At 50.6% G+C, this 26,732-nt stretch overlaps 1 protein-coding gene across 1 annotated transcript; it reads left to right on the top strand.

Annotated features, from left to right (window-relative positions):
• Positions 1–17,085: 17,085 nt before the first annotated feature.
• Positions 17,086–18,837, top strand: LOC120649902. Its single transcript, XM_039926830.1, has one exon. It carries the CDS (start codon positions 17,314–17,316, stop codon positions 18,697–18,699), a length of 1,386 nt encoding a protein of 461 aa, XP_039782764.1. The 5' UTR covers positions 17,086–17,313; the 3' UTR covers positions 18,700–18,837.
• The last annotated feature ends 7,895 nt before the right edge of the window (positions 18,838–26,732 follow it).

Genomic DNA, 26,732 nt, shown 5'->3' with positions numbered 1-26,732 from the left:
ACGGTCATGAGCGGCCCGGATACTCCTTTTGATTAGTGGGGTTATCTTCCTTTGACGAGGCAAGTTTCCCCGGGTGGCTTGGTTTGGTATGATTCTCAGTAGTATCATGATTAATTTTGATTAATTACTATGTAACTGGGTTTATGGTAATTCATCAACTTGTAGTAATTAGCTTTAATAAAATTTTGCCAAGACTTAAAAGCTAATGCAGTCGAGTTAGCCAACCTTAGAGCCTCATAGTTCGTGTTATACTTGTTGAGTACAAATTGTGTACTCACTCTTGCCTACTCAACTCTTTTTCCTCTTGGGGATACTCTACTGCTGCTCAGTTCCTGCCGACGCGAGGGAGTTCACCCGGAGCTACCAGGAGTACGAGGATTTCTAGGCGTTCGTCTCCCAGTCGACGTCCCTATGGCGCCCAGCTTCCGAGAGACTTCGTATATGTATTCTACGCTTCCGCATACTCTGTATCAGACACTGTGTCATTAATGTAATAAATAACTTTCGTACTCGCTTTATTATATCTTTTTACGTGATATGTGCTGTGATATATTGTTCATTCTATTGTATATATGTGTGACTTGATCCTGGCACGTATACGATTGCTCGGTTTATGTCCTTTTATAAACCGGGTGTTACAGAGTGGTATCAGAGCTATATCGACTGTAGGACGAAAGCCTAGATAGAACTGGTCGAGTTTTAGATCTTCTTCTCTCTAATCCTTATCTGCGGAAACTATTTTGCTATTATATCCCTTGAATTCTGAGACTTTTACTCATCTTGCCTTGATTTTTCTCACTAGAGAATTAGTTTTCGTAGATTTTGGCCTGAAGAAAGTCGACCGACCATCATAGGTGTAAGCTAAATGACCCCTTTATAATAGCACGATAGAACATTCTGCGACGTGTTGTGTTAGTCGAGTCATGTGTTAAACTCGGCTAAGTTGTGAAATTGTATGCTTGTTATTATGCTACATGTTTGATTTGGATTTTTGGTTGATTGCATAGTTTAGTAGTTAAATTGGTTTAATGAAAATCAGTCTTAAGTTAAAGTTTAATCAATTAATAAAATTGAGTTAGATCGTTGGGGGTAAAACCATACACTCTGTTTCCCTCTACCTTATCATGCCTTGGGTTTCTTTTGTCTTGGTTGTTGAGAAGAAGGATAGCGCGAAGATGAGGTGATATCCAGAGATTCACCGACGAGGACGTCGGTTTCTGTAAGAGGGTAGGGATGTGACACCCCGGCCTACAGATAGTACTGGAGAATTTGAGAATCTCTCAGATGCATGGATGGTGTCGTCCAAATATGATAGAACCTTTCCGGTGCGGTCGTGCACCCAGGATGCCTTCGCACCGAGCGCTACGGCTGCCTTGCCCTTCCCTGCTGGTGGAGTGTGCGCCGAAACCTCGTGGTCTTGACATGCAGTCCTACCGGGCTGCTCCGGGGCTTTCGAGCGCATACGAGACGCAGAGCTCTCGGCCTGCTGTACGGCAGCTTGCTCGATGAGCGCCTATGCCTCGCGGCGCAGGTTGCGACCCGAAGGCGTCGATGGCTCGGGCATCGCTTGGAGTAGGTAGGCCGCAGCGACAAGTTTTTCGCCGGCCGTCTTCAGTTCCGGAGGTTTGTCAACATTGTCGTCGGCCAGGATGCGCTCCCGGGTATCGCGCGCCGCCGCCTGGGCATGTGCACCACGCGCGGTGCGCTGCTGCTCGAGTGCGGTGCGCAGCTCCTGTGTCTGTTGACGTTGCTCGTCGAGCTTGGCTTGAAGCTCTTTGAGCTGTGCCAGCTGTGCTTGTCGCGCCGCTGAGCTTGATGAAGAAGAATGTAGCGTCCCCTCATAAGAGAAGACTTAAATGTGATACAAAACACCAGTCCCAGGAGGCCACATTTATTACATCAGATGGTTCAAAACCGTACAAACCTTGGAGGACACTCGATACAGATAATAATAATAATAATTAACCAAGCTACGACATAACACCAGACCGCAAACCACATGGGGTCTAGCACGGGCTCAGAGTATTGCGACCGCAGAGGCATCTCGACAGGGCCGATTCCACAAGCAAGGTTGGGTGTAGAACGATAACCCTACTCAGTGTCGTCTGGCACGAAGTCCGGGTCTTCTTCTGTAAAAAGTAAGAGTGGGGTGAGTACAAACGTACTCAGCAAGTCCAACCACACCCACGGAGGGGGTTTAATCAGAATAACATGCACAGGTAAAACAAGGATAAGGTTATGGCTTTATTTTGCGGAAAAGCTAAATTTTTATGCAGGGGTTCATTTAACCAAAACATTTCGGAAAAATAGTTTTTGTTTTGAGAAACACGGAGTTTAAGTTTTAAACTGCTACCGGACTTCCCGTCCGTCATAGCACACGGCACAACTGCCGGACACAATTCCAAAACAACTCACACCAGCCCATCCCAAAGAAACACTAGTTATGTGACCACACCGTAACTCGCCCAATACCGTGGGCACGGACTATTCGAATAGATTCTTAACTCTGCAGAGGTGTGCAACTTTACCCACAAGTAGGATACCACAACTCGAACACCGTCGTGTCGGTGTAGATCCCAACATAGCCATTACCCACCTTAGCTAAGCCTGACTAGCCATCACGGGATTCACCAAGGGGTCATTTACCTAACTCGGAGGTATAACCGGGGTATAAGTCCATTGAGCATATCCCTGCTCCTTGGTCACCCGTTGCTCCCAGCTCTCCTGATGGCTATCAAATTAACTATGGGATTTATGCTAAGCCGTTGCCCATTCAACGGTCGAGTGGTTTGCACGATAGTGGAGTTAGGTGAGATGACACATCAACTCGGTCCTTTGACTCGACAAGATGGATATCTCCCTTCCTTGCCCTGCCATACCGGCACGAGCACACCAAACGGCAAATCACGCAGAAATGCCATCCATCCCGTCTAAACACTCTTTCAAAAACACCACATTTATCCCTTCCCAACACGCACACATTTTCTTTATAAAACAAATAGTATTTATGAATAAAGTCCTAAGCGTTCTAATATCGATTAACGTCCAAGCAAAATCAGACATTAATCTAGGTGGTCAAGGAATGGTTATCACAAATCAAGGGGTGGCTATCCAACCATATTTTCAAGCAAGCAAAACATATGCAATTTTATAAAGCAGGCCTTTGGGTTGTGTTTATGAAAACTAGGACAAAAACATGCATCAAAGGATGGGATTGAACTTGCCGTCTTTAAAGCCTTCGGGAAGGTCCTGTCCTTCGGGCTCGGGGTCGCGGAACTGGTCCTCGTTCACCGGCTTGCAGTACTGCTCGTCAACGGGCTCTCCTCCGTTCACTCCGAGGTCTACAGCGCATACAAATAAGTATACAATCAAGACATAGGGAAATAATGATTTATCGTTGAGCTCGGATTGAGAACGCATGAAATATGGAGTACAGAGTAGTATTTTCGAGTGTTTTCTGAATGGCATGGCCGGAATTAAGTCAAAAGAGACATGATAAAGTTTTGGGTAGATCCGAGGTTGTTAGGCGCATGAAATGATAGGTCAAAGGAGTGTTTAGGGCCTAAACAGGGGTCCAGGGACCTGTTTGTAAATATATTTGAGAAAGCAGGGGCTTGGTTTGAATTTTAAAAACTTCTTGGGTCATTCTAAAAGGGTCAGGGGCTTATTTATAAATGTTTTCATGAGGTAGGGTTCTTATTTTAAAATAAGATAAAGGACAGGGTTTCTTTTGCAAAAATAGCAAGGAGTGGGGGGGTTTCTTTTCTGAATCAAGGGAAAGGGAGGGGGCTCAAGGCAAAACTGCCTTTCCTCTTCCTCCCTTCGACGCAGAACAGGGGAGCGGGGGAGGCTCGCCGGCGGCGGCAAATCCGGCGGCCAGGGGCTTCGGGGGTGGACCGGGGTAGAGGGAAAAGGAGGAGGGCGACACTGGGGTTCGATTCCCCTCCTCAATTTCAGAGGAGAGGGCCCGCGGGGAGGAGTGCGGCGGCCATGGCCGTGGTGGGTCGGCGGCGGCCGTGGGCGGCGCGGTAGAGGCGGCCAGAGGCGGGTGTCGGTGGGGGAAAAGGGAGAGGGTGGTGTGGGGGTTTGATTACCCACCTTGGCTCGGGCTGGGAAGGAGCGAGGGGGCGGCTCCGCGATGACCAGCGGCGGCGGCGCTAGGCGGCCCTGTTGGCGGCGCTAGGGAAGCAAAGGGTGGTGGCGGCCGGAGATGCAAGGTTCAGGGGCGGCGCCGAGCCCCTTTTATAGAGGGAGTATGGCGGTGGAGGTGGGGCAAGGCAGTGGCGGGCGTCAACGGTGGCGCTGTGCCAAGGTTGCCGGCGTCGTACGCGCACAGGGCGATGGCGCGAGCGGCGAGGCGAGATGTGAAGTGTCGGGCAGACGGCGACCCAGTGCAGGTGGTGCTGTGCGTCGTCAACGGCGGTAGTGGGCGAGCGGGGAAGGGTGGCGTGGCATTGCGTGTGCGTGTGCGCCGAGGCGGGGCATGGTGGAGCAGGGCGAGCGGGACCGGCGGCGTGCGCGTGCACACAGCTCGAGTTGCTGCGGCGTGGCGCGTGCGCACGCGTGGTCGCGCGGGCGGGGCGAGGCGCACGCGGTGGGGTGGCGCACGGGCCGGTGGCGAGTCCGTGCGTCTGCGTGCGCGCGACGTCACGGCGGTGCTGGAGCGGCTCGGGCGCGGCGAGTTTGGCACGCGCGGATGCGTGGGCCGCAGGCCGGGGCGGGGCACGCGGGCTAGACAGGCGAGGCGGCGGCGAGCGTGTGCGGGGAAAGCGAGGGTGAGCCGGGCCGGGTGTGGAGCGCGGGTAGGCTCGGCGTGGCACGGCTGTGCGCGCGGGCGGGTCGTGTCGCGGCGGTGTGTGCGTGCACGGGGCAGGAGGCGGCTGTGGCGCGCGTCGCGTGCGGCCGAGCGGTGGCGGGGCTGCTCTGCAGCGGCCATTGATGCATTTATTTATCATGGTGATGAAGACAAAAGAAAGCAAATTGCACACATGCTGAAAAATAAATAAAATAGAAAATTGCTACGCACACACAAGCTTGCACACATACTGAAAATAAATAAAAAGAAATAGAAAAATCCAAACCACACATGCGAGCATTTTATTCATGGTCTTGTCATCGATCACTCTTCTTGATTGCCTCTTGCATTGTATCCTTGGTCATAATATTGTTGAAATGCTCATCCATCAAATTGTTCCAGTGGCGCCAGGCCTAGAAGTCCCATTTGATATGCAATTCCTGCGGTTTCATCTTCTAGTAGGCTTGTGTGCCTCCGGATGGCGTCTATGTCTTCCATGTTTCTTCTTGCATAGGCACCCATGATTTTCATTCCTTGTTCCGATTGAGGGAGGTCAAAAAATTGTGCTCCAAATGACGGGTCGGGCATCTCTCCTTGGTATGATGGGGGTGGGTAGCCGTAGTTGCTAAATGGTGGGGGCGCCGCCGCAGCATGCCCCCATGCTTGATCTTGGTTCCCTTCCCATTGGCTCGTCCATCCTTGCGGGTATCCTTGTCCACTTGATACACCTTGAAATTCATTCCTCCAATAAGTGGAACTTGGCGGTGGAAGGTCTACTTCCAAGTCTTCTTGTTGTGCCGATGCCGATGTTCCTTCAATTAACCTTCCTCTTTTTGATTTCTTCACCTTTTTTCCAATATTTTCAACTCGCCAATCAGTCTTCCCTCTTGCGAATAATTTCAGCCTTTGATCGGGGAGGGAAATATCTATCTCAGAAATAGTGAATCCCTTCTTTTCATCCCCTCCGATATAATGGTCTTGCCTCAAATGTTCAATCTCAATATCTCTTCCCGGGACATAATATTTTTGGATCACTCATAACCCTGGATTCATGGCTCGGACTATCATTGTGAGATAACACCCCGAACCAACTTCTCCCGTACCGGATGATGCTTCACAAATCCACCTTTCAACCATGCTGTAGGTGGGATCAATCACTTGCTTCTTCACCAATGCAGCATACATCCAATTTAATTCTTAGTCGGTGACCTTCGATTCTCTCATCCTCCCAAGAATTCTTTTGCTCAACCAAGAGTGGAATATTTGGAGGGTCACATTACTTATATTCTTCCTTTGGCGGTTGACATCTTTTGCTATCTTTGTCCAAAATTCATCAAGCTCTCCATTTTCAACTTGCACCATTTCATATGCATTACTTTTGAATCCTAGCAAACTCCCTATTTCTCCATAGGTGATGACTTTTTCTTTATTCTTGAGCCGAAATTTCAGACATGGAACTTCTTCATCATCCACCACTTCTGTTGTTTTCTCCAATGTCATGAACATCTCCAAAGCCATTTCTTCTTGCATGTCTACCGTGACACCGTCGAAAAATAACTTCCAACCGATGTTCTCCAAGAGTTGGTAGATGTCATGATGAAATCCCAACTTCTCCAATGCTTCATCATCAAAATCATAGTTTGCTCGCAGCCTTCCCTTCATGAACTTGAGCCTTTCTTCTTCTTCCTTCGACAAGATAATAAACCCATATTCTGAATTCTTGGGCTTGTATGCGTCGGATGTTGATGAACGCGTCCTTCTCCTCCCGGTGACGAACCTCATGATGCCACTCATGGTGACTCCTTGCTGCACACACTCAAAAACAAACATACCGGGGGTTTCTTTCCGGCGGGAGAACAATATATCGAAGAGTGGAGCAAACTAGGATTTGTGACGAATTTTCGGAGATTTTTGGAGTAGATTTTGGTGGACGAATTTTTCAGGGCTCTAACTGATGTTTCTGGGTGAAGAACTTGAAGAACATAAGCAATGAATTGAGTGAGGAGCGTACCTGTCAAAGGGGAGCACCAGAGCACTTAAAAAGGGGCCAGGCCGGCCGGCCTAGGGCATTTTTGGCTCTCCTCCATTTCAATTTTCTCTAGTGGCTTGCTGGTGCAATTATTTGCTTCTGTCCAGTACATCTTTCATGCTTTGCACCATCCAAATCCTGTGAACCACTCCTTCTTTGCCTTTGATGTCTAGTTGCAACATTATTTCTTCACTATGTGTCATTCACCTTGTTCCATGCTTAATCATTCATCACATGGTGCCATCTTTGCTGAAAATTACATGTCCTTCCCATGCATGGCTGCTCCCTCCTTTGGATTATTTGCATGTGGTGGTAGGTAGAGAGCACAATTCCTTCCCGTGAACTCACTTTGATCAATGGATGTTAATCAAGCACATAAACCATCTCCAAATCATGCTTAGATGTTGAATCCTCCTCTAACTTCGAAATTTCAGAATTAACTCAAAGCATGCAATGAGCTTAAATGAATAATCAGAGAGGAATTAAAACATCTTTACATTTGTAAGTCGAAAAATATTTCCCGACTACATTAATTTTGGTTGCACCAGAACCGTTCACTTTCATGAATTGATAGCGAACAATCTCGAATTCAACCGTGGGTCTTGGGTTTAGGTTCTAATTTTTGCCAAAATGAGAGAGATTTTTGAAAAAGGGAACAATTAAAGTTAGAAAAATTCTAGTCCTATGATAATGAAACTAAAAATTCTCTCTATGTTTGAGCGAACCTACGCATCAAGAATTTAAATGATATAAACATGGCGCGGCTTTACTCGTGTCTTTTATCTCAACTTGGTCCGGCCGTCATGGACAGGACGGTCGCAAAAAATGGGCATGGAATTTTGGATGTGGCTTTCTCAAGAAGAGGCAAATAAACCATAGGATGGCTCATGTCATTGGTTTAATATAAGAAACAACATCGAAATGACCGAGCGAATAAAATCCAAATCGAATTGTTAGACCGAACGACCAATTGTTCAAAAGTTTATCATGTCCTTACGTAGCAAAATTCTTGACTCACTTACCAAAACCTCTCGCGGGTTGTCCTCCCGGCAGCTTATTCATGACTCGACGAACGGGTTGAACTCCCGGCAGCTTTATTTTTGACTCGACGAACGGGTTGCCTCCCGCAAAGCGCTTCGTTTATAGTCTATAGCTAGACTTTCTTCTTCTTCACTTCGGACAAATGCTCGGTGATGGCGATGCAGTCTTGGGTACCCACTTCCACACAATCCGTGGTGCGGGTTTGTCTTCTAGGTTAGTCATCTTTTTGGTCTTCACAGGCAGGCTTTTAGCTTTCTTCTTGATGGGTGCAGCGATCTTCTTTGTCGCGATGGACGCAACGGCTTCTATCTCCTCCGCTTCCTTCTTGTTTGGCTCCTCTTCTTTCTTTGGCTTCTCCTCTGTGACATGGAGGTGAGGCGGAACATATTTGACATTGATCATGTTGCATACCTCGAGGCATGGACGAAACTTGAATTCGCTTGTGGTGCCATTGATGTCGAACTTTATCTCCCCCTTGCCAACGTCGATGTTTGCCCTTGCGGTCTTGAGGAAGGGCCTCCCAAGTATGAGAGGCGCCTTGCTCCCTTCTCCCATATCGAGAATCACAAAGTCAACGGGGACTAAGTGTTCTCCAATCTTCACGGGCACGTCTTCGGCGATTCCCAAAGGATAGCGAACGGAATTGTCTACTAACTCTAGGCACATGGCGGTGGGCTCCGGCTCCGGTAAGCGTAGCTTCTCGAACACATTCTTTGGCATGACGCTCACACTTGCACCGAGATCACAAAGTGCTCTTTCGAACATAAGAGATCCAATGGAACACGGGATGGTAGGACATCCGGGGTCCCTCTTCTTTTCAGGAGCTTCATTAGCGATTGCCACGCTACATTCCTCGGTTAGCTTGACAGTGTTTGGCGGTATCTCGCGCTTGTTTCCCATGATGTCTTTGAAGTAGCGAGAATACGTCGGAACTTGTAGAGCATCCAAGAGCGGCATATTGATGCTCAACCTGCGTACCATGTCAACAAATTTGTTGAATTGCTCATCTTCATGTTTACCTTTGCGGTATCGTGGCCTTGGCGGTAGAATCTTGGTGTCTATATCATCTAGCTCAAACTCCGGCTCTTCGGTGACTATCTCTGGCATAGGAGTAGGTGCCTTCTCATTGATGATGGTCTCCACTTCAACTCTTGGCTTAGGCTTCCTTGCTCCCGCCGCATGTTCGGGTTTTTCGGTCTCCTTTCCTGAGCGAGTTTGAATTGCCTTTGCCGTCTCCGGACTTTGAGGTTGCCCGGGCAATTTTCCTTCGTTGCTAGATAGGCGTCCGGTGAGCTGGACTACTTGCGTCTCTAGCATCTTCATCATGTTGAGTACTTGAAGGTTAGAGCTCCCGACCTCCGTCACCTTGCCATCAATGTTCTCCAAGATCTTGTTCATAGCCTTGAACTTGGTGACGGTGTCCTTGTTGATCTTGCCTTGCTCCTCCATGAACTCCTTCAATTGTATACGAAGAGGCACCGAGTTTTGAATGGAAGAGCTTGCATTAAATTGAGGTCTACCTTGCCCGTAGCGGAAGTTGGGTTGTGGGATCCATTCTCCCTTCTTCATGTAGTCGAGCATCTTAGCTTCCCCCGGGCAATTCTTTTGGACATGGCCGTACTCTCCACATTCTTCACATGTAGACCTTGCTTCGGCCGCCTTTAAATCAATAGCTTGGGCTTCTCTCTTTTCCACTTCCATCTTCTCCAACCTTCTCATGAGCGAGTCAATCTTCCCTTCTAGCACTTCTTCACGTTCCACTTGCAATACACTCTTCGCGGCGCCCACCGCTTGGAGTGGTTGTAGGCACCCCGATGATGTCCATGCGTCATTGTCTGCCACCTTCTTGAATAGCTTGAAAACTTGAGTAGGCATGAGCTCAATGATAGAACCTCCGGCCTATGCGTCAATGATGCCCCTTGATGCAGTAGTGAGGCCTTGATAGAACTTCTGGACCACATCCTCCCTTGAGAACTTGTGATGAGGGACGGCGCGGATGTAGTCGTTGAAGCGCTCATAGGCTTCCGCAATGGTCTCTGTCGGGGCTTGCGCGAATGTAGCAATCTTGTTGCGCAAAATTTGGGTCTTGCCCGGCGAGTAGAATTCTGTCATGAACTCCTTCATCAAGGACTCCCAATTTTGCACCGTGTGTGCCGGTAGAGAATGAAACCATTGCAACGCTCTCCCAAGTAGAGAGAACGGAAAGAGCCTCGCTCTCATTTGATCTTGAGTCATCCCTTGCATGTCGAAGGTGCGGCATAGTTGGAGGAACGCTTGAAGATGTAGATTAACATCTTCTTTTCCAGTGAAGGGCAAGCTTTGCACCATCCTTATGATTGAAGTCTTGATCTCGAACGAAACTCCGATGTTGTCGAGATTTTGGATCGGCAAGTCCCGAACGTCCGGAGTGCATAGTTCTCCGATCGTACTCTCCTGCTCCGGTAGCGCCATCCTTTGGTGAAGTGGCGCCTCCTTTGGACTTGTTGGAGAGGCTCCCATCCATCTCCTGTTAGGGGTTGGTGAAAAAGAAAAATATATACCAGATCTAAAAGATGAATATACAAGATCTAAAACATAAAAGAAAAATAAAGCAAACTCTAGACTAGATTGATTTTCGTGGAATAAATCTATTTTTTAGTTAGCTCAGAAAAATAAGAGATCTAAAAAGGTCAAAAAGAAAAATCAAGAAAAAGAAATATTTACGAATGCAAGTAAGATTGGATCTTAAATCGATGGTTCCCCGGCAACGGCGCCAGAAAAGCTTGTTGACGTTCCCTAGTGCCCCCCGATTTGTATACCGCAAGCGCACAGTTCGTGTAGCTTTTCCTTTAGAGTATTCCCCCAAGGTTTATCAATCCACGGAACCAAAGATACAAGAAACAATCTACTAGTATAGAGATTCCTTTGTGCTGAGATGGTGAAAAACGAATCTAATCTACTAAAAACGACAAACACCAAAGGTAGCAAGAGAAAGTTAGAGATAACCAATCTAGATCACCTAGATCATGCATATGTTGTAGTTCCAGCTAGATGTAGTGAAGTAAGATAGATGTGAACCTCAATGAAAAGCATCTTTAAACTCAAAATCTCCAATCCGATCCCTCGATACCCCACCTACTCAGTGGCAAGGCCCTGTCACGCCCCCCTTTTGACGAAAGTACCCTGAAGCAAGTCGAACGCCCTTTGGTAGTTCCGCCATGAACCTCTAGCCACCATGACTACAAGATCATGCTAAGCGATCTATCTCGATAATAGATCTAGGATGAAGCAAACCCAAAGAAAAGAACGAAATCGAAAGAGAGAACATGATCGCTAAACATTCGGAATCACAAATAACTTCACCATAAATGATTGTACATCACAAGTTCACAACCGAGGCCCTACCTTGATCTTGATGATTCTAGCTCCAGAACTCCGACGTGGTCTTCCTTGCAAGGTTCCCACGTCGGCTAGGGCAAACCCTAGACAACTAGCACGACCCTCGGCTCTCCGAGAGGTATCCCTCTATCTTCTTTGCTCCTTGACGTCGTCTCCCGAATGGATCTCCTCGTGTACATTGGGGAGGGGTCTTTAAATAGCATTAGGAAACCCTAGGTCAAAGGGGAGGCCGAACTGCCTCAAAAAGGTGCTAGGCCGGCCGGCCTAATGGACCCAGGCCGGCCGACCTGGCCCATTTCTTCGCCGCCTCGTGTCCTCCTTTCTCCCCAAGTCTCCTGGAGTCTTCTAGAGTTTATGCCTTTTACGATTGCACCCCATTAGACATCGTTATCTTCGAGATTTCTTCGAGGAAAAGGATAGGATGGAAAATCCTTCCTTAAATCTCTCTTTGCTTTGCTTAACCCCGAAGTATCTTGATCTTATCTTGTGGGCTTTGTCCTTTGGGCTTCATTGGAGGGTGGATGTGCACGAACGGGCCTCTAATCATCATGGCCTTCGGTCCTTTGTTCGAGCTTTGGCCTTCGTCTTTCTTCGTGTCATCGCGTGATCGTGGGCCTCGTCATTTCATGCTCCAAAATTGGTCAAAAACCTGCAAAAACGAAGTACCTCCAAAATATATGTGCAAACGCGAAAACGACCAATAATTGGGCCGAGGTTAGGATGGTTAGTGATTTTGATATTAAATTCATGCCATTATCAAAGTTAAACAGGGGATAAAATGGATACTTAAGGAGCGCCAACAGTTCACCTGTGCGTCTGCCCCGCCGTCCCCGTCGTCGCTCAGGGCATTGTCGTTTTGCTCGTCTGCAAGATCGGCCATGAAGCACTCCCGAGTGGGATTGTACTCCCCCTCACTGGAGTCCTCAGAGCATGAGAGGCAATAAGCCGTCGCGAGCTGGAACGAGCGGAAAACGTCGGGGTCGCGGACCCTGGAGTAGTCCTCGGCCTCCTCGGCCGTGAAATTGTTCATGAAGAAGTTGATGTTGTCGGCAGTCGAACTCGCCATTTCGGGGTAGGATTCGTCAGGAGATGACGCGATGAGGTTGCAGATCGACAGAAGATGATGACCCGGCAGATCCTCATACTCGGTGAAGTTAGTGTTGATTGAAGAAGCGTAGGTGGCAGCGTTGCGCATCCCGAAGGGAAAGGGCGACGGCGAGGTCGAGCCCCCCCTGGGAGGCGCTGGTGCTGCAGCGGATGATGATGCCGGCGCAGACGATGCCGAGGCTCGTGATGACGAAGCAGTGGCCCCGTTGGCCGCGATGCTGAGTTACGACATGCCAGCCTCAACCCACGTAGGGGAGCTGTGGCGTGCCGCACGGCGCCGCTCCGTGCGTGCTTGTTGCGAATGCTGGCCCGATCGCCTGTTGCGCCGGGCTGGTGAAGTCGGAGTGACGGGGTTACGTCTGGGCGGGAGGATCTCCATGAGGTAGCCGTTGCCAGTCGCTCTGAACTCAAGACTCCCGAACCAGATCACATATCCCGCTGGGAGCGGATCCGAGACGCCCATGGGGAATGGGTTGGATCTGCTCGCCATCCCTGAAGATCAAATAGGAACAAAAGAGAAAATGTCACGCAGCAAGCCCCTACCTGGCGCGCCAACTGTCGGAGTCCCGACTCGGGGGTCCGGATCCCAACTAGTAAATACTGCGTGTTTCCTCGTCCCAGATGTTGATGCAAGAGGCAACACAGTAACGCACGGGTTTATCCTGGTTTCGGCCGCGGGGCCGTACGTCCAGCAAGAGGGTGTGCGAGGGCACTGTATTATCTTGCACCCGGAATGCTTGTAGTAGGGGGTACAAGCGAGGCGAGAGAGGGAGGGAGGCTCCCAAGTCTCGGCTAGAGGAGGAGTTGAGTGTGGGGAGTAGCGATGTTGGGGCTAGGAGCGAGTGTGTGCTCCGTGAGTGGTGTAATGCCTAGAGAGCCGACTGACCCCCTTAAGGGAAGCCCGCCTCCTCCTTTTATAGACACAAGGAGGGACGGGCACATGTACAGGGGATCGTTGAAGCCGTCGTTTCTCCCCGAGCTGTGGGGATACAACAGTCGAGTACTGTGGGAAGTACACTGTGGGGTATGGCGTCGGGCGTGGCGGTCGTCCTGGGCATCGTTTTTGACCTCGCAGAGATCGCGCCGGCGTCCTGCCAACCCAGCAGGTGGCGTGGTCGTTTCTGTAGGGTGTACAGTCCTCCAGATGTGGCGTGATGGCGTCCCGTGGGCCCTGCAGGTCAGGGTCTTGCGTACTCCAGTGGTAACGGGGCACGTGGCGATCCCGGACCCCCCCTGGACAAAGTGTTGGCGTGCGCACTAAGGAGGTCCGAGGGTCGCGTGGAGGTCCCGGACCCCTCGAGGGGGGAGGTCCGGGCCTCCGCCTGCTAGTGTTGGGGGTCCCTCTCTGTGGGGCTCATGCCGACACCGGACCCCTCCGCGAGTAGGGGGCGGGTCCGGGGCCATACGTGTGATGAGGTGGAGTCCGGACGGCCGGAGTTGGCAGAATAGTAATGGGAACTGTGCCGAGCGCGCTTCATCCCGCGTCGCAGGTCCCACAGTATTGCCACAGCGCCCGGGAAGGCGGAGCAGTGACCGGGGTTGGCGGATGGGACTGCGATCACAGCCACTGTGGGGAATGGCGGCCTGACGCCGTCTGTCCTGAGCGCTGTGGAGGAGTGGTTGGCACTTAATGCCTCCGTACGACGGGCGGGTGAGCGGCAGGGCCGTTTGTCCCTCACGCCGAGGGGTGGCCTCGAGCGAGGCGGAGATGAGTTGTCCGCTCGAGGGTAGGTCCACTACCCTCGAGCGAGGCGGAGACGAGTTGCCTGCTCGAGGGTAGATTCGCTACCCTCGAGCGAGGCTGAGATGCGGGGCGCAGTCGAGGGTCCCGATGGGAGCCCTCGAGCGAGGCGGAGATTGCCCCGCGGGTCCGAGGGGGGTGCGAATGGGCCGCATGCTGGGCTTTTTTGAGTCCTTTCCTTTCTTCCAGACTGGAAGGAGGCCGTGGGCATTCGTGGGCCCTGTTGCCTTAACATGTGTGCTTTGCGTTTTTAGGGTGATCTTAGTATCCCGATTAGGATGTCCCTAATCGTGGTACCCGAGAAATGACGAGCGCGATCAGTCTAATGATTTTAGAGCTTTGATCCTTGTGCATTGAAATAGAGAAAACTGCATCGGGCATCCTTCTAGATAAGCGCTAGCAAGCGCGCTAGTACTCATTGTTTGTGCGTTTTCTTCACCCCACATTGGTTGCCAGCTCAGCCCTCGCTAGCTCTAAGAGCAAGTTTAACAGTTTCGTCTGCTGCTCGCTGGTTGTCGGCGGTAACGCTCCCACGATGATGATGAGCTCGCCGCTATTTAATACAGCGCTTGCTGCTGGTGCTGCTGTCAATAGCACGTGCTACGTCTCTTCGCCCGATGCAGTGAGCTCATCGTGATTCGTCTGTTCTTTTCTTTCTTTTTCACATAGGGTGTGTTTAGTTTCACAAAATTTCCAAACTTTCCATCACATCTCCTATCACATCAAAACATTAAATATAGCAAATAACACATGTATGAAGTACTAAATGTAATTAAATAAAAAAACTAATTGCATAGTTTTGATGTACGTTGCGAGACGAATCTTTTAAGCCTAGTTAGGTCATGGTAGGATAATATTTACCACAAACAAACGAAAAGTGTTACAGTATGCTACAGTGACTGATGTGATTTTTTCTCCCCAACTTCCCCTCATCTAAACACAGCCATAGATATAAATCATCTAGTCACCTATCATAGTACTTAGGCTATGTTTAGATACGAAAATTTTTGGGTGTAAAATATTGTAGCACTTTCGTTTGTATTTGGTAATTATTATCATATCATGGCTTAATTAAGCTTAAAAGATTTGTCTTGCAAATTGTAGACAAACTGTATAATTAGTTATTTTGTTTAGCTACATTTAATACTTTATGTATGCGTTGAAATATTTCTGTGACAGAGAATTTTATAAAATTTTAAACGCAACTAAACAAGGTCTCACCATTTTCGTTTATAAAATTTTAAACTCAACACTTGCGTGTGCCGTGTATGGGCGGGCCTGCATGGCTGCACCACCGCTGCACCGCTGCGCTCTTCTCTCTCCAAATTTCACTGTCTACCTATCACATCAAATCTTTTATTTTATTTATGAAATATTAAATATAGATAAATAAAAAAACTAATTGCATAATATTGATGTACACGACGAGACGGATTTTTTTAGCCTAATTAGATCATGATAGGATAACAATTACCACAAACCAACGAAAAACACACCCGGTTTACAGAACTATGTAGCCGTACGTGTCTCGGAGGAGACAGCGATCCTCAAGAAATCTTGACTCCTCGGGAACTGTGGCGAGACACGGTACAAAAATCTATACTATGCATCAATGTTACTATTTTCTTTTTATAAATTTATACTATAAAAATTATATACTTTAAAAGTGAAAACAAAAAAAAAAAATTCATCAAAATTAAGCTAACCATTACCTTTTACGGAGGTTCAGTTTGTCAAACTAAAATATTTCACAAAAGAGGTAGGAGACGCATTTTTTAATAAAAAAATATTTCTACCCAAAAGTAAAGTTTTTTTTTTTCACCACAGATTTATGCATCCACACATAACAAATCCGAATGATACTTGCAATTTTTTCATTGATCCGCATAATACTTATCTTATTTATTAGAGACACACGTTTTATATTTTGTTTGGAAGAAATTTGGGCCTTCCTTATCCACTAGAGGCACCCCATATTTTATGTTTTGTTTGTAACAATATATTGTTGCCACATGTTAAATACAACCAATGCCATAAATGTAAAAAAATTATATTTTCAAAAATACATAAAAATATATATGTGCCGCACTGACACAAAGGGCCCACCACCTCTGCCAGCTATCCAAAATTACCATTGTTCCCAGTCCCGGCTAGAGATGGCAGCGGATCGGATTTGGTGCGGGTATCCGCGGGTTTCGGTTTTTCGGGTTTCGGGTTTGGTGTTGTTTTTCGCCCACGGTTTTCAGGTTCGGGTTTGGGTTTGGTTTCGGGTTCGGTTTCGGATTTTGGTTTCCACCCGTGGATATCCAATGGATATCCGAAATAAATCATTTGGAATTAAAACTCATGTTTTATAATATTTTAATGATAACTTGTTTACTTATACTATTAAATTTATTGAAAGTTGACTCATGAAAATATTTATTATTTGTTGTCTCTTGTTTATACATGTGAATATGTGTATATTTATCCGCGGATTTCGGGTATCCATTCGGGTTTCGGGTATCCGCGGGTTTGGTTTTGGTGATGGATTTCCACCCGAATTGGTTTCGGATTCGGGTTCGGGTTTCGATTTCATGTTTCGGTTTTAGGTGCACGGAGATTCCACCCGATCCGAACCCGACCCCATCCTTAGTCCCAGCCGAGAAATCCAGAAAAGTACCTGTCACTGACACAAAGGGCCCACCAGCCCCGGCAAGTTGGGTTCGCTCAGGGCTGAAACGCCATTTCGAAAAGAATAGTGGGCCGCTAATTTCGCAAAACCGCGTGCATTTCCCGCTAATCTTGCCGCGTTCGGCCTTCTAGGCGGCAAAACTCGTCACGCCTCCCCCAAAATTTTGCCGGCCCGTTCCGCCCCCGCGCTCCCTGTTCCCGAAAATTTTTTGAGCCCCGTCCGCCGCCGCGGCCCGTTCACACACGCGCGGAAAAGAAACACACCTGCGAAACTGGACCTGGAGCCCTCCCTGCAAGAGGCGGCAACATTTGGGATGGGAGGAGGAGCACGAAAATCCCCAGCCGCCAAGGCGGAGGCGTGCGAGGGAAGCCGAAAAGGCGCCGCCGCGCGGCTGCCGAAAACTCAAGCGCCCCCCCCCCCAAAATTTCGCTGCCGCCTCCTCGCCTTCCTTAAAACCGCCGCGCTCCGACGCCCGCTCACCCCCGCCGCGGCATCATCGCGCCCGATTCCTCTGCTACCACCACGCTGCGCCGCCGCCACGCTTCGCTATGCCACCGTCCGCCGTCGTCGTCTGCCGCAAGCGCTCCCGCTCCCCGCCGCGCGGCTTCGACTCCGCGCGGCGCACGCGCCCGATGCCGGAGGCGGAGCGGGCGCCGCCGCCACGCCTCGCTATGCCGCCGTCCGCCGTCGTCGTCTGCCCCAAGCGCTCCCGCTCCCCGCCGCGCGGGTTCGACTCCGCGCGGCGCACGCGCACGCGCCCGATGCCGGAGGTGGAGTGGGCGGCGGGTGCCGCCAAGGCGGGGGCGGCGCCGGCGCTGCCCGACGACATGCTCCTGGAGGCGTTCAAGCGGCTGCCGCCGCCGCGCGACGTCGTCCGCTGCGCCGCGGTGTGCCGCCGCTGGCGCCGCGTCCTCGCCGGCGCGGGGGCGGCGTGCCTCCCCGAGCCGCCGCGCCACTTCGGGTTCTTCCGCAACTACGGCCCGTCCCCGCTGCCCCCGTTCGTGGCCGCCGCGGGCGTCGCCCTGCACGCCGGCTTCGTCCCCGGGCCGCGCGCGTGCGGCGCTACCGTCGTGGACTCCCGCGGCCGGCGTCTGCTCCTGCGGGAGCTCGGCAGCCCCCGCGACCTCAGGCTCATTGTCTGCAGCCCGCTGGAGAAGACGTGCGGGCGGGTGCCGTCGCTCTACACCGCGGGGCACAGAGTGGCGTGCACCGTGCTCGTCCCTGGGGAAAGTGCCGCGTTCCGCGTCGTCGTCGTCCTCTTCGGCGCCGCCCCGAACCACTTTGAGGTGCTCGTCTACTCATCGACCGCCTCCTGTTGGGAGGCCGCCACCGGGCCGATGAACCGGGAACTAGCCGTCCGCCGCGGCCCGTCGGTCGTCCTCGGCGACGTCGTGTACAAGCTGCACAGCGAAGACAAGTACATCATGGCCGTCGACGCGGTCGAGATGAAGCTGTCGGCGGTGCCCCTCCCCGACACCGGGACGCTCCTCTACGTCGGGAACCACTGGATCGGCAAGACAGGGGACGGCCGCCTCTGCTTCTTCGCGATCCGGGAGCAGCTCACCCTCGTCAAGTGGGTTCTCGCAGCACCTGGCAAGTGGGTGGAGCAGCAGCCCGTGGACCTCCGCATGCTGGTGCACCCGGCGCTGGTTGGCGACCTCACCCAAACGAAGCTCTCGGCCAAGATGTCGGACCAGCTCCGTGGATGCAAGCTCGTGAGCTTCGCCGCATTCTGCGAGGCCACGGGCACTCTGTTCTTCATCATGGCCGACTGGGTCGTGCAGCTCGACCCCAGGACGGGGTGTCTGCGGCGGCTGTGGCGCAACACTGACGAGTCGCGGCCGCTGGACGACGTGTACCCGTGCGAGATGCTGCAGTGGCCGCCGGTGCTCAAGGATGCCGGCGAGGCCCCTGAGGCGGGAGGTGATTGTTGAGATGCGGATTTGATGTTAGGGGGCTAGCGTTGGCAAGTTAATTAGTGGATGCAATTGAAATTCTGGATTGTTAAATGTATGATGCGTTACCAACTGCTGCATAAATTATGAAATTGGGGGCAATTGCTTGTGATTAAATTTATGTACACTGTCGCCTGTTTCCACCGCATAAAACAGAGCTCGTAACGTAAAGGCGAAATTGATAGCAGCATTCGTGTAACGAAGATAGCGGCACATCTCTTTTAACAAACTAGTCCTACAAAGTTTTGCACAATAACGCCGTTGGTGTACAAGCCCCAAGCAATTGAGAAAACACAAAAAAAAAACTCAATATGTTTTTCATTCCGCATGTTAACAGCTGGAAATAGTAATCTTCCCTCCAACACCGTTCAACGTTATAAGTTACAGTTAGTCTTAGTGGACTAATTTCCTGAGCCAGGGGTTTTACATATGTATAGTTACAGCGCCCTTATTTTTCTGGTACACAACTAGTGAGGCTTAAAAAATGGCATGATTTACCATCTTAAAAAAAATGGTCTAAGGTAGGACCAGAGGTCTTCAAGGCACCTAGCATGGCTGTTCAGCTCTTTGCCAACTGTCCTGAATCCGGGATAAAACTGGAAGCAGAGAACAGCAGTGCTCTTCAAACAACAAAACAACCTTGCAAAACAGTGATGTCCTGAGCATGAGTGAATTATATAAACAAAACGATGAAACAAAATGTTGAACGCCAAGCTCTAGCGCGCCACATCAACATAACTCTTTCATTACACAGTGTCGGGTGGTAGATCCAGCCGGGTGGCAGAATGCACCCGCCTAAAGCCTGAGGGTGAATGAATTCGGGGGTAGCTAGGATTAGTCCGATCTAGATCAAGAACACGATGAACACAGAAGATTTAGAGTAGTTCGGGCCGCCGGAGCGTAATACCCTACATCCACTGTGTGTTGTATTGCCTGTGCTCATAAGAGATTGTTCGAGAGTGGTTCCAGCTGGTGAGCTGAGAGTGTGAGGGAGAGAGTGTGAGTCCATTTGTCCTCAGACTAGCGTGTGCTCCCCTTTCATAGTCAAAGAGATGTATTTAAATAACGTAGCGCCTACTGCTATTATGGTGCCACGTTTGAGGAAGATCTTATTCCGGGATTTCGCTGCCTCGTCCGCATGGATGTACTGACCGGCGCAGATCCTCTGACCGGCGTGGTCTTGCCCTGTCATGTTGGTGCGGCGCTTGCAGCTAGCCGGGTAGGCTGCGCCACGCATGCTGTTCATACCGCGTAGCTTGTGGCGTAGGCGGCATGATGGAAAGGGCCGTACCGTCGTATTCATTTAATGCGGCAGACTAACGTACACCGCATGCGCGGCACCTGCGGCTGCACTGTGCACCTTGGTAATATGCGACCAATAGTGGAGTCTGGCAAAGGCTGCCCCGTGCTTTGTAGCGGCAGAGCACGCCTCAGCCTCCCACATTATATGCGGTGGGTGGGCGAGTCTTCCGGCGGAAGACTCGCGCCTGCGCCCGCGCTAGCGGTAGTGGGGCACGTGGCAGCTCCGGACCCCTCCTGGGCGGAGTTCTGGCGCGTGCGCTTAGGGGGTCCGGGAGACACGTGGAGGTCCCGGAGCCACCAGGGGAGGTCCGTGCCTCCGGCCGCTGGTGCTGAGCATCCCTCCTCGGGGGACACATGGCGACACTAAAAAACATAGGAATTCACTATAAGTACTAACATGGTAAATAAAATGTTGAAAATAACGATTTATCTAACCTAAAACAATACCAGAGGCTTGTTTGGATCCCTCTGGCCAAAAAATAGCTCTAGAGAATCTTGCTATTTAGTAGTACTAAATGTAGATTACTGACAAAACTCATTCCATAACCCTTAGACTATTTTGCGAGACACGAATTTAATAAATCTAATTAATTCATGATTTGTTGTTGTGATACTATAGTAACTATCCATTAATTATGAATTAATATACCTCGTTAGATTTATTCTGCGAAATAGCATAGGAGTTCTGCAAGTAACTTTGTGCATATACTTTATTTAATACTTCTAAATTGTAAGATTCTTTAAGACTAATAAAATAGTCCTTCGGATCCAAACAAGCTCTAGGATTTTTGTACGGAGGGAGAGGAACTCTTGGGCCGTGTATGGTTTGCCCTGAAAAAGTTTTCATGAAATTTTTTTTGATGCTTTGACCACTAATTAATGGTATTAAATAAAATCTAATTACAAAATCACCTCCACAACTATAGTACTGTAGCAGATACTTTAGCTAATGAGGCATTTGATCGTACGATTAGGAGATGATTAGGTGCGGTTACTGTAGCATCACTATAGCCAATCATGATGGAACTTGACTCATTAGATTCGTCTCGAAAAGTTAGACCCATTCATAAAAAAGTTTCCCAAATAAACTTCGTTTAGTACTCCATACATATATTTATCTTTTTTTTTAAAAAAAATTATGGTATAAACTAAACATGGCATTCCTCCTCAGGCTGTCCGCGGTGGACTCTCTATGCCGTCCGCAACCTAAACTTCCAGTAGTATATAGAGAAAATTTTGCTACAGCGGGTACTCTAAACGGCTCTGCATCGTTGCGAACGGAGCAGTGGCTCTGGACAGACAGCGCGGTATGGACAAAACTCCAAACTATCGATGCACGGGCCCCCTTCGTCCTTCGCGCTCGTCCCCAACCGTCGAGCTCGAGGTGCCGAGCCTCCCGCGGATGTGGAAGTCCGAGCTCGAGCCCGCGGCCGGAGACGCACGTGGGGGGCGGCGCTGGAGCCCCGCGGTCGGCCGAGGCTTGAGCTCCGCCGCGGGCCGCGACCAGAGACGCACGTGGGGGGCGGCGCTAGATCCGCGTGGGGGAGGAGAGCTCCGCCGGGCCTCTGCTCCTGCGAATCGCCATGGCAGCCGCTTGCCCTGGGCCGCAGCGAGGCCAGCCGCCAAGGCCCACCGCCGTGAGCCCAGGACCCCCGCGAGGCCGGCCGCCGAGGAGGAGATCCATGGCCTCCGCCGCGCGCGGATTCGACCGTCCGTCCGCGCTCGCTGGCACCGCGGAGAGGGCCCCTGCAGGCCGGCCTCGCTTCGCCGCGCCTCCGCCTTGCCGTGCGCCTGCCGCGCGAGCCGCTCCTGCCGGCGTGCTTGCTCCGCTGGGGAGCCGCCGTGCCGGCGAGCGCGCGAGAGCTCGAGCCCGCCGCCGCGTGTGGCGCGCGCGAGCCGCGGCCTCCGCCGCCGCGGGAGGGGCGGGGGGCACACCGGAGCCGAGCCGAGCGGAGGACCCGAGGCGGCAGCGGCGGAGGAGCCTGAGAGAGGGGAGAGGAAGGAGGAGGGAGGAAGGGCGGGGCACGGCGGAGGAGGGAGGAAGGGCGGGGCACGGCGGAGGAGCCCGAGAGAGGAAGGAGGAGGGAGGAAGGGCGGGGCACGGCGTAGGAGGGAGGAAGGATCCGACCCGCCAGCGGCCCCTGCTTGCCTCGCCGTCCGACGCCACCGTGCTCCGATCCGCCATGGGAGGGAGGAGCTCGAGGTCCGCCATGGGAGGGAGCTCGCCCGCCCAAGGCCGGGGTGGCATGGAGCTCGCCTGGCCGCGTGGCGGCGCTACTCGCTCGCCGTGGAGGGGGGCGTCGGGAGGGGCGGCGCCGGGAGCAGGGGCGCGGTGGCGCTGGCGGAGGGGGAGAGAGAGGGGGGAGAGGACGGGCGGTGGTGGGACCGTGGGACTGTGGGAGGGCACGGGGAGAAAAAAAGAAAGGAAAAAATATGATGCGTGGGTCCCATGTGCTGGAAGTTGATATAGAGAATGAGATTTAGAGTATAACGGGTGCGGAGAAACTGAAGATAGAGAGGAGAATCTTGATGACCATGACAGAATATTCCGTTTAGAGAGTGAATTTAGAGAACGACGAGTGCGGAGAGCCTCATCCCATAGTTGGGCAGTGACAAGATGGTCATCATGTCTATACTGTCCACTGCCTGCCATGACTGCAGGATAGGTGAGGAAAGAATTAAATGCTTTGAGAGGAAATAGGTGCAAGAAAGAGTCCATAGACTAGGACTAGTTTGGTCGGGCTTCAGGCTGTTCGCACAGGGACTTTGTAAGGGCAAGTTTAGGGCCTGTTTGGCTCCAGGACTTTTTCCAAAAGTCTCTATCACATCAAAAGGAATCTTACTATTTTATATTATTAAATAAAATCTGTTTATAAATGTTTTTTGACAGCTGAGTGCTTTTTCGCGAGACGAATCTAATGAGCCTAATTAATCGATGATTGGCTACAGTGATGCTACAGTAACCATTCGCTAATCATAGATTAAGATACATCATTAGATTCGTCTCGCAGTTTAGCCCCAGGGTTCTGCAGTTAGTTTTATAATTAATATTTATTTAATACTTCTAAATACTAAAAAGTCCCTGGGACTTTTTTGAAGTCCCTGAATCTAAACACCCCCTTAATAACCGCGGCCGTAGGCCATCGTCTTGTGCGCCAGCTCACCCAAGCTGCTGCGTGGGGTGTGGCGGGTCCCACCAACTCCGCCAGGGGCGGCAGCCTCTTCATGCGGGCGTGTCGCGAGCAGGGTTTTTTTTCCCAACCGGTAATCCCAAACCGGAGCACTCCGGTTCCGGTAAACCGGACCGGTTTGACCGGTTACCGGTAGAAACCGATCAAATTCATATTTGAATTCAAAAAACTCAGTTCAACCGGTTCGTACCGGTATACCGGTAGGTTAGACCGGTTTACCGGTCGATTTGACCGGTTTGAATTCAAATCCAAATTTAAAATCGCATGTGTAACCGGTTTGGATCGGTATACCGGCCGGTTTGATCGGTTTACCAGCCGGTTAGACCGGTTTATCAAGTGGGCCTTAATGGGCCGTCTCATTTTTTCTTTTTCTTTTTTGTTTTAACTTTAAATGTCTGAAAAGTATGTTAAACGAATGAATTTTTGAGAAAAATTGACATCATTAGATCCGTCGCACCTTGAAGTATTTTTAGAAATTTTTTCATTTTTTTGAATTCAAATTTGAATTTTGAATTTGGGCCGGTTTGGTATCGGCCCAAACCGGAACCGGACCGGACCGGTAACCGGTCAAACCGGACCGGTTCCCACCGGTAAGGGGAACCCTGGTCACGAGACGGCCTCTCCTTTCTCTCTTCTCATTTCTTTCTCCATCCACGTTAGACTTCGCCAGCAATTCGCCTGTTCTAATACCTGCTCTAAGCCGTCCGCTACATCTCCTCTAGAACGGGGATAGCAGAAAAAGATCTACACTGGTGTTCGCTATGCAGGACGTTAAGGTAGCGGAATCGGTCTGCTAGATCTAGCGGAGGTAGAGGAGCGCTATGCGCCGACATGGCACGAGGCCCATGGGGCGCAACCTACGTTTGCGCCAAGAGGTCCGCCCGCTGCCACTTCGCCCCACCGCGTGCTGCCGCTTGACCTGAGCCGCCGCCGCCCCTTGCCCGAGCCGACTGCCGCCTCCTTGTCGCTCAACGCCTCCTTTCTTACTAATCTTGCTCACTCCCTTCTTCCAAGAAAAGTAGTCAGCGTTGCCGGCCAAAATCTGATGAGCTTGCTGAGCGAAACTCCAATCCCCCACGCCCAGAACATCTCCACCTTCTACTCGACCTCCGCTGCCTGTTCTCGCATATAGCGGTAGCCCCTAAATTGTCGGGGATTTCATATCCTGCGATGGACCTCCATTGTCGCCGCCACCTCCAAAGCGTTGTAGTCCGCTTAAGTGGGGGTAATGAGTCCTCGTAGCACGGTGATGCCTGTGCTTGCGTCCGCTGCGCGCGTTTGCCGCCACCACTGTCGGGACGCGCTCGTGTGGCCGCACGGCGTCGGCTCGCTGCTGGCCCGCCCCAGCCCAGCTGACGCACACATGAGGTGCCCTTCGCACCCATGGACCTCCTCATGTCGGCCTCGTCATCAGCAAGGTCTCACGGTCTCACCGACATTGTACTCGCCACCGCAGCCCTATGCCCCACCCCCACGCCGCCGCAGGGAGCAGGGGCCGCGATCGGCACGCGCCCGCCCTGCTCGCCACACCATTGCGACTGCCGCAAGTGGAGGGAGCAGCCAGCGCGCCGACGGAGAGGGAAGCCGGGTTGCTTCGTCGAAGAGGGAGGCCGGAGAAATGGAGGGGATGTGGGGGAGAGAAGGTTGGTGGAGGTGGGTTCCACTTGTCAGAAGCTATAGAAGTGGTGGATAGAGTAGATTTGAGTAGGAAATATTGATAACTACCCCTTTGTCCAGAAATAGATGCAATTGTAAAATTTAAAATTTATCCACAAAAGAATGCAACTCTACCCACATGAGACAAATGAGTCATTAAAAAAAACTTCAGTATAGTACCAGAGGGGGGGAAAAGCACCGTGTCGTTTTTTTTTTCTATTGTTGCCAGGAGACACACAGAAGGGCGGGTCTGGTGCAGCGGTAGAGCCTACCGTTTGTAACCGGAAGGTCCCAGGTTCGAGCCCCAGCCTCTGCACATTTGTGTGGGTAAGGCTTGAGGGTTAAAGACAATCCTTCCCCAGACCCCGTACAGTGGGTAAGACTTGAGGCTTAAAAACAACCCTTTCCCAGACCTCGCACAGTACGGAAAGCCTACGGCACTGGGCACGTTTTTTTTTTGCCAGGAGACACACGTCCACACCTGATACCTTTGAGGGAAAAAAAGTCTTCCTGTTCTGTCTCCGCACCCAGAAATATCTAGTAGCGCCCTATCGAACTGCTCACTGCGTCCGCTGCCCAGGGTGTAGAGGTCAGAAATTATTTTTCTTGGGTGTGTTTAGATCCTCAAATTTTTTAAAACTTTCCAAACTTTCTATCACATCAAAATCACATCCAAACATTAAATATAGCAAATGATCCATGCATGGAGTACTAAATGTAGGTAAATAAAAAAAACTAATTGCATAATTTTGATGTACGTTGCGAGACGAATCTTTTGAGCCTAGTTAGGTCATAGTGGGACAATATTTAGCATAAACAAACGAAAAGTGCTACAATGTACTACAGTGTCCGATGTGACTTTTTCTCCTATCTTTTCAAGGATCTAAACACACCCCTTGACACAAGGGGTATTTACGTCATTTTACCTCTTCCTTGGTTTGTGTGAAGAAGTGTAGAATTGCATCTATTTATGGACGGAAGGAATATATATAGGAAAAAAAATCTAATTCATCATAAGAAATAGATACAAAATAAAATACATAATGGTTGTTTAGTTCGCGAAAAAGTTGTAGCACATTTCGTTGTTACTTGACAAATAATGTCCCATCATGGATTAATTAGGTTTAAAAGATTCATCTCGTGCTAATCAGTTAGACTGTATAATTAGTTATGTTTTTAACTATATTTAATATCTCATGCATGCGTTCAAAAATTAAATTTGATGTGACGAACACTGTAGAATTTTTTTTTGAAAACTAAACATGATATATTTCTTCTCCCCTCTGACAGCGTGACACGGCACTATATATGTGCAGTGCTGTCAGAGGAGCCGAAGCCGCGGCTCCTCCTCTGGCTGCGGGAGGGGAAGGGAGGGTAGGAAATGGGACTCCTAACAGTAACACCGCAATACCACGCCAGGTGTGTCAGGAGCCGGAGCTGGTGAGAGCTGCACCAAACACGCTCATAGTACACTCACGTGGGTTTGTATACTTGTTTTTTTTACTTCTGAGCTTGACTGCCATATTAATTTTATTTGAAAAAAATTGAGTTTAATACGGTGACTAGCCACGGTGGTTATAGATGGCCAAATGGACTGGGTTAAGTGGGCCACACAAGACACGACACAAAAAACACGACCCTAACCCAGCCCACGACCAATAGGGTCAGAGCCGCCCCGACACGATGGATAGGGTTGGGTCTGGGTCGGTACTCCGACCCATAGTGTTGACCCTGACCTGACACGACTAATGGGCTTGACACGATCCAACCCAACAAATTTTGGACGGCCTAAGCTTCAACAGGTAGCCATTGGCCCGCTAGTCGTTGGGCTGGCCAGGGGAGGCCTGCGCCGGCCCGCCAGGA

The sequence above is a fragment of the Panicum virgatum genome, chromosome 9K, assembly GCF_016808335.1.
Source record: "Panicum virgatum strain AP13 chromosome 9K, P.virgatum_v5, whole genome shotgun sequence".
Lineage (NCBI taxonomy): Eukaryota > Viridiplantae > Streptophyta > Magnoliopsida > Poales > Poaceae > Panicum > Panicum virgatum.
Note: the sequence above shows the minus strand (reverse complement) of the source record. Positions and strands in the feature narration are given on the sequence as shown.